General features: G+C 49.4%; 1 protein-coding gene across 2 annotated transcripts in view; it reads right to left on the bottom strand.

Moving 5' to 3' along the window:
- The window catches only part of MAPK8IP1 (mitogen-activated protein kinase 8 interacting protein 1), a 58,222-nt gene extending 49,677 nt beyond the window's left edge, over positions 1-8,545 (bottom strand). For both annotated transcript variants that reach the window (XM_019551854.1, XM_019551855.1), the window contains exon 1: positions 8,375-8,545. In XM_019551854.1, the coding sequence (XP_019407399.1) occupies positions 8,375-8,460 (86 nt within the window). In that variant the 5' untranslated portion in view covers positions 8,461-8,545. The remainder of the gene's footprint in view (positions 1-8,374) is intronic.
- Positions 8,546-8,555: the final 10 nt, after the last annotated feature.

Below are 8,555 nucleotides of genomic sequence, written 5' to 3'. Positions count from 1 at the left end.
TAAATTGGATGCTTATCTTGCTGGGATCCTATGAACCCAGCTGACTTCCTGCCCTTTGGGCAGGGGGCTGGACTCAATGATCTCCTGAGGTCCCTTCCAGCCCTAATGTCTATGAAATCTATGAAATCTTCTTTCACACAGCCTTCTGCTTGGTCAGGCATTTGCTCCTGCTACTGATTGCATGGAAGCCTTTGGAGAGAGTGTCAGTTGCATCTTGGTCTGGTCTAGGTTGCTCATATAAATATTTCTTTCATGAAGTGTGAAGAGAATGCATCCCTTTCTATATCCCTGTGTATAGCTGCAGAGGGGAGAGGTGAAAGGGGTGTTTATAATTTCAGCAGGTAGTTTTCATATGAGTACATTGCTATAGTCAAAGGGGTTGCTTTGCTAGCTTGATCACCCATTGTATCCTAACTCTTGGTATTATTTCATGGCTCAAGACTGTACCCATCAACATATTTATCAGATTCAAGGGTTTTAGCTGACAATCAAATCTCAGGAGGGCACTAGTCATACCCCTACCTACTCTCCAATCTGTCCTCATCCTAGCTGGTACATGTGTATGTTACAAAAAGTCCTGCAGCATTGGACCTCACAACTTGAAATGTCCAGGGCTAGCACAGCCAAGGGTGCTGCAGCTCCAGAGAGAGGAACATTGATAAAACCATGGCAGGGATCCCACAAAAGCAGAGGGTTGATTTTAGCTTAAAATTCTGGAAGTGACACTGCTGTCCATGGTACTTATGCACTTTAAACTGGGCTGCTCCACATCCCCTTCCCTCCTTCAGCCCCTTAAGGAGCCCCAGTGACCTGGACAAAGTCATTAAAATCTCTTGAGTGCACTTAAACCCTTTGCAACAGCAGAAGGCAGACAGAAGATGGCTAGGTCACTTCCAGCAAATGCTTCAGGTCCCAGGGGGGATGGAGAGATCATCTCATTAACAAGGGGATTGGCCTCCCGGGTATCAGCGATACTACATTCAGCAGGAACTTCCCACACTGGTGACTTCCTAGAGGCAGGACAACCCCCTGAGCATGTGCCCACTTGCAGGTGAGATCCCCAGCTTCCTCAGCACCTCAAAAGTGGTGGAGCTCAGTGAGCAAAGTTAGTGTTAAAAACTGCACCTTAATAACATTCACATGCTTTTCACAAATGTGTTAATATATAACAATCACTTTATCTATCACTTTAATATAGTCACATCTGCAGTGAGACCTGATTAACAGCCAAATAACAGTGCTATGCAAGTAAGGACAGGGAGGAAAAAATAGTTTATCATCTGTCTGAACCTGCAGAGGGAAACTTAGGGGACCCTGATCTGGATTTTGGACAGGGCAGTAGAAAAAATACTGCAGCTTTTACAAAGTGCTGGTGGATCTCTCATACTCAGAAGCAGTCAGGGCCTTAGTCTGATATTCCATTTGAAAGCCAGCAGCTCTCAGCCCTAAGCTGAGTCACTGGCCATAGTACTAATTCCGAGGAAAATGCTGTGGTGGTTGAGCCCCAGGTCCTGCTCTCCACCACTGCAGGACAAGGTACGATTAGAGGGGGTGGTGGATGTTTCAGACTTTCTGGGATCACCTCTTGGCCCTCAGAAGCTCTTTTGCTTGAAGTGAAGACAAACCTCCCCCTTGGAAAGGTCTCTGGTTCATATAGCATTAAAGCCAATGTGGGGCCCACCTCTAATAGCCTGCCAATTGCCCCTGAGTTGGTTACTCAAACCCCAGCCCATATAGCACATAGAAAGAGGGGGATATTGAGCCCTGTGCCATGGACTAGGACAGTCCCCCAAGCTTCCTCAATGGAGAAGGCCGCCTTCCCTAGAGACTTTCCCTCTCTTTAAAAGCCTTTCTAGCAGGAATGCAGCCCAGCCACTTTTGTTGTGGATAGTGCCATCTTCTCTCCCTCTTTCCACTTCCCTGACCAATGCAAATAGTCCCTCTGGCATCTAGCTTCCTCAGGAGCCCTCCTATCTCATCATTTAGGCTAATGCTATTTCCCTTTATTTGGGAAACTGGAAGAGGCTGCACCAGAGCCAAGAAGTGATCCTGACAGGCCTATATCATTCACCAACCCCTTTGGTTGTGTCCTTAACACTACTTCCTGTAGGTTTTCTAGAGGCATCTCCCACCTATGAACTGGACAAGCCCAATCCTGCTAACTTGCAAGTTGTATCTGACTTGGAGCACGGAGTGATATGCTTGCAGATTGCTACAGGGAATTATGAATAACCCCTTCATTTTCCTTCTCAGCCCCAATCACTGCTGAGGATGGGGACAGAAGTAGTGCTGCTCTGCACCTCATGTAGTTGTTTTACACACGTTCAAAGAGGGCATACATCCAGTGAAATCAGAATGGTTTATTGCAGAGGTGTTAATGCAAGGTGGAGGATTGGACAGAATCAGGACAATCAGCCACTACCATCCAGTAATACTTTACAACCCCCTCCTCCTCTTGTGTTGAGGCTCAAATGTCTAATCTCCTGAGGAAGAATGTAATATAGATTTGCACCTTATAGACCAATAACACCATTCAGGTGAAGTGTCTTCCATTTGTCCCCATCACTGTCTGCTCTTCCCCAATGCAAGCCTGATTCCTGTTTCAGCAAAAGATGAGCACTGGTAAACAGCTTTTGTGTGAAACCTTCTGTAAAAAATTGGTGGGTTCTCAGCGTAGTCTCTATGGTCCCATGCCACTCTAGTCCTGCTCCTGCACCACCTTAGAGCCAGCCCAGTGCTGTCACAGAACATCAGCAGGCACAGTGAAGCCTATGTACTGCAGCTGGAAGTATCATTTAGGGTAGGTTTACATGGCCCAATGCAGTGCAGTGTGGATATCCAAGCCAGGTTGTCTACTGGAAGTAGTATACCATGTCTTTCTGCCCAGGCTAATATACCCTGCTTCTCAGGAGGTTCAATTAACCTAGGAGGAGTGCTATGCTAGCATGTATGAAGTGCTTCCAGTACTTGAGCTAGGTCACTAAGGGTTAGCTTGGGTTGCATTATGCTCTGTAGACATCTGCTTATTTAGAAAGTATGGAGAGGGGCAGGAAGCATTTCTGACTGGAAATAGACAGTGCCTTTGCACCATCATCAAAATTGCTCTGATGGCATGAAAGTCAAGCAACCAGTTGTTTGTGAGCCTTGTTGCATCAGAATTGCCCAAAATTCATGGCTATGATATAGCTGCTATTTTGTGGCAGGCACCTGTTTGCTTTAAGGAGAAGAAGGTGATTAAGAACAGTCAGCATGGATTCACCAAGGGCAGGTCATGCCTGACCAACCTGATTGCCTTTTATGATGAGATGATTGCTCTGTTGATGCAGGGAGACCAGTGGATGTGGTATACCTTGATTTTAACAAGGCTTTTGAAACTGTCTCCCACAAAATTATCTCAGGCAAGCTAATGAAGTGTGGTTGGGATGAATGGACTGTCAGGTGGATAGAAAACTGGCTTAATCATCAGGTTCAATGGCTCAATATCTAGTTGGCAGCCAGTATCAATAGTGTGCCAGTTTTGTATAATATTTTCATCAACAACCTGGAAGATGGCATAGTGTGCCCCCTCAGCAAGTTTGCAGATAACACCAAGCTGGGGAGAGCAGTAGATTTACTGGGGGGTAGGGCTAGGATTTAGAGCACTGGACAAATTGGAGGATTGGACTAAAAGATATCTCATAAGGTTCAATAAGGACAAGTGAAAAGTCCTGCACTTAGGATGGAATAATCCCATGCACCAGTATAGCCTGGGGGATGACTGGCTGGGCAGCAGCTCTGCAGAAAATGACTTGGGGTTACGGTGGACAATAAGCTGAATATGAGCCAACAGTGTGTCCTTGTTGCCAAAAAGGCTAATGGCATACTGGGCTGCATTAGTAGGTGTGTTAGCAGTAGATCGAAGGAAGTGATCCTTCCACTCTATTCCGCACTGGTAAGGCCACATCTGGAGTACTGTGTTCAATTTTGGGACCCAAACTACAGAAAGGGCATGGACAAATTGGAGAGAGCCCAGTGGAGGGCAACAAAAATGATGAGGGGGCTGGGGGACTTGATTTCTGAGAAGAGGCTGAGGGAACTGGGCTTATTTAGTTTGGAGAAGAAAAGACTGAGAGGGGATATTATAGCCTTCAATTACCTGAAGGGACATTCAAAAGAGGATGGAGCTAGACTGTTCTCAGTGGTGGCAGATGACAAAACAAGGAGCAATGGTCTCAAGTTGCAGCAAGGGAAGTTTAAGTTGGATGTTAGGAAAAACTTTCACACTAGGAGGAGGATGAAGCGCTGGAACAGGTTACCTAGAGAGGTGGTGGAATCTCCATTCCTGGGGATTTTTAAGGCCCGTCTTGGTTAGGGTGATCTAGCTGGGGTTGGACTAGATGACCTCTTGAGGTCCCTTTCAACCCTAATTTTCTATGATTCTAAGTCAGGAGAATGTGGGCAACCCAGAGCTGCCTGTACTCTCCAGTTGCCCTGGGCTGGAGCTCCCAGAGCTTCAGAGGCCCAATCCTGCATGCCCCCAGGAATTCCCATTCCCAGGGCATAGAGGGTTGGGTCCCTAGAGTCCCACGAATGCCTGCCTGGTTTCCCCCATTTGCACAGGTACATCCTGGAAATCCCCCAGCAGGGCACTCCCTCATCACATATTGTTCTGCTGGGCCCTGAGGTGGGACATGTCTCTGCTATTGCAGAGATGTGCATGCAGGGAATCCGACTTCAGAAACATCTCTGCAAAATGGGAAAACCCCAGATTTCCCCTCTGTTGCAGAGGCATGCCCAGGGATTCATACTGAGATATATCCTGGCACAGCTGATCTACTTCATTTAGTGATGCTGGTTTATACCCAAAGAAGCTTATCCTGATGTCCTCTTTGCATTCACTTTGGGTGAGAAAGGGGAGAGAAGCCTTCCCTTTAAGACCATCCACCTTTCTGGGAGACCCAAGTCTGCAGTTTTCCATTGTTCCCAAGAGGTAGAATTAATAATAGGCTGGAATGATGCAACGTAAATTTAGTCTAAACTCAAGAAAAGTTTCCGGGCAGGCTGTGTGGGAGGCTGTGAAATTGTTTCCCAGAAAAAGACACTGGTAATTGGCATCATCTGGAAACTGTCTCCCAGAAAAAGTTGACTGGACAAATCCACAGGAAATAGATTGAAGGGACCAATCCTGCCTCAGGCCCATGAGACAAATAGAAAAATGAAATGGGACCTGTGGGGCCTTTTCCATCTCTGACTTGTAGAATTCCCCTCAAAGACACATACAGCAGATGAACTCCTCACCCAAGGGCCTCTTTTACATAAGGGGCTTAGACCACAGTCCTTGGCTCCTCAGTCCCCTCACAGATGATGCCAGATCATCATATTACGTGATATCTTACCAGAACCTCTGACCCCTGCCTCCCATCTTGTCCATTTGAGGCCAGCTGGAAGAACTGGCTTCCTTCTAGGTCTAAGGGGGGCACCAGGTACCGTTCACCTACAGAAATACTGGTGGGAATCTGTTTAAAAGTGGGAACAGCAGTGGCACTGGATTCACCTCCTGCTCCAAGCACAGCATTAATATGCTGCATGGTTTACACATCATTACATTGCATACCCTGGCCTGACTCTATCTTTCACTGAAATTAGTGCTGCCCTCTCTACAGTGGGCACCCTAAGAGAGAGCTTTCTTCTCACAGGTGCTGGAGCTGAGTTGGCTACAGCAAGGCTAGATGAATCAAAAGGCAGCTATCATTCAGGCTCTCTCCTTACATGCGGCTCTCAGGGCTCCTTAGTGCTGGCACCTGTCAGATAATGTAATTTGCAACAAAATGGGGGGGGGGGGGCACAGGGGGCCACTGACTACTAAATATTATTTGAGATCTCAAAATTCTTCCCAAAGCTCAGAAATCCCAGATTGAAGAAACAATCTCAAAAACACAACCCCAAATTTAGGAATGTTTCATCTTAACTGTAAAGCCCCCCATACTCTCCTAAATAGATCTCAGGACTGGGACACCTCTCTCCACAAGGTGTAACCATTCCCAGCTCCTTTTATCAGGAAAGCCTTTTTCTGAGCTCAGGATGTCAGAATTTGGATTCCATTTCTGAAGGATCTGGACAACAGAAGGTGCTGGCACCTTGCTCATCCTTCCCTGGGTGTTGCTGTTTACATTTGAGAAGAAAGAGCCCAGGAGACAAATGCTGTATCTAGGACAGCAGCACACAGCAAGCCCGAGACTGTCACGGGACCAGGCTGAACTGAGCTCTGCTGCTGGGCTCATATTACCCAGCTTTGTGGCCAAGCTGTTTCTCCATAGTGGACATTTCCAGAGGCAGCTTTAATTGCTTAATTTGCAGGGTTTATCCAGCCATGTTGCAATAGCTTCAAACAAATCAAACAGGCAGTGCTGGAACTGAAAGGCAGCGAGGAGGCTGCTGTCTGCTGAATCCCCAAGGCTATTCAGCACAGGAGCCTCCAGAACCTCATGACAGACAGACAGTTTGCAGAGGGGGCAAGTCCCCTAGAGGCAAATCACCCAGCCCCACAAAGCCCAGAACACATACCAATTTTCTCTCAAAAAAGAGGATGCCAGATTATCTCCTGCCCCAAACCTCAGACCCTGGCCTCCTACAGAATCAAATATAACACATTTACCTGTAGCTGCAAATGTGGGGAGTCTATCTTTGCCCTGCCTGGAATCTCAGTACAGAATCTGCCTTCCCTCCAGACCTGAATTGGTTTCAGTCGTTCAGCCCCACGATTCCCAACACTCAATAACTGCTCAGAATTTTAGGAGACAAATAACATCCAGACCCCAAAACCACAGGTAAAAATAAGGACATGGTCTATATATGACAAAGTGTGAGGCCATGGCCTCATTCCTAAGATGCAAATCATGCCTAACCCTGCTTTGGGTCACCAGGCAGCAATCCTGAGCCTCATACTGTCACTTGTGCCCATCTCTCATCCAGATAACTAGAGGCACATCAGTTCCCCTCTGCTCTTGCCTCTGCCTGTGGCTGGCAGGTCTCATTGTGAATAGTCCCATGGCATTCAGATTCCAAAGCTCTGTGACCCAAATCGATGGGATGTTTCCGGGAGGATCGATTGTAAATCTGTTGCATCCTCCAGGGTTTGTTTCAGGTTTCCTGGGGCAGGGCTCTGCCTCTGGGAGATCATATGTAGGGTTTGGGAGATGGGCGTTTGCCGGAGAGGAGGCATTCTGAGAGGCAGAAGGTGATTCTGGAAGAAGAGTGGGTGGCTGTATTTTTATGGAGAGGAAGGCTTCTCAGAGAAAGAAGTGGGGGTATGGAGGAAGGCTTCTCATGTATGGGGATATGGAGGCTGGGGTTAGAAGTAGGAGGAGGCTGAAGGAGGTATGGGGAGTTCAAGGTTTTCTTGTGGGGGGATAGGAGATGTAGAGGGAGGTGAGATGGGTAAGGCAGGTGTGGGGATGTGGGCGTGATGGGTGAGGGAGTGTGAGGATATGGAAGTGGGCATAGAAAGGGTGCATGCATGGGGTATCTGGGGGCAGCCCTAGGTGTAGATTTTTAGGGAGAGGGCCTGGGGTGAGGAAGGCTGTGCATGGGTGTGCACACACATGTGCACCTGTGGGATGCTGGTTGTTGCTCAGCCCCACCCAGGAGAGAGCTCTTCCATGTTCCCCCTCCTTCCTTGTAGGAGAAATCCCATGTGATGGGAGAGGGGTCTGACCCTATGGCTAAATGCCAACCCTCCCTTGGCAAGGGGCTGCTCAAAGTGATCAAAGCCCATGTCTGGCTCTCCAGGCACCTGTCCCCCTCCTCCTCTTGCCTCCCTAGATAACAGAAAAGGGTTTGACAGACACCACCTGTTCCCGGGTAGACGCTGGGGAGACCCTAGGTTGAGGGAAAGGGTCATTAATGCCCTGATCCTGCTGGAGGGGTGACCACACCCCTGCCAGCCCCAGGTGGGCATTGTTTTCCCCTGCCCCCCCCCCCTCAGTGGGGCAGCCTCCGCACATCTCCTGGGGGAGGCAGCCTGGGGCCTGCCCCCTTGCCCAGGCAGGGGCACAGCCTGGGAGAGAAGTAAGGAGCGAGGGGGCAGGGGGTGCAAACACCTGCTGGCATCTTAGCATGGTAGAAAATGAGGGTGGAAGGGACCGCAGGAGGTCCCCCAGCCCAACCCCCTGCTCAGAGCAACCCCAGCCCCAGCCCCAGCCGGATCTTCCCCCGGCAGGAGAAGAGGGTGGGGGAGAAGGGAGCTGGGCTTCACCCTGTGCCCAGCCTAGCTCTGCAGAAGGCGGAGGGATGTAGGGGGGAAGCAGAGAGTATCAAAGAGCTCTCCCTTCCCCCATCTCCCTCCGGGGCCAGACCCGGGGCTCCGGGCAGGGAGGCAGGGACGAGGCGCCGGTACCTGAAATTGGGAGGCGAGGCGAGGTGCAGCCCCAGGAAGGGAGACGATCCGGCGGGGGACGTGGCTCCTTTCTCTCTCTCCGCCATTCTCCCTCTCCATGCGGGCGGAGCAGGGAGGGAGATGGATGCTGCTGATGCTGGCAGGCAGGCAGGGAGGGGAGAGGAGGGGGAGCCGGGCACGG

The sequence above is a fragment of the Crocodylus porosus genome, unplaced genomic scaffold, assembly GCF_001723895.1.
Source record: "Crocodylus porosus isolate Cpor-Errol unplaced genomic scaffold, CroPor_comp1, whole genome shotgun sequence".
Lineage (NCBI taxonomy): Eukaryota > Metazoa > Chordata > Crocodylia > Crocodylidae > Crocodylus > Crocodylus porosus.
The sequence above is the reverse complement of the archived record's forward strand: the minus strand, read 5'-3'. Positions and strand labels throughout refer to the sequence as shown.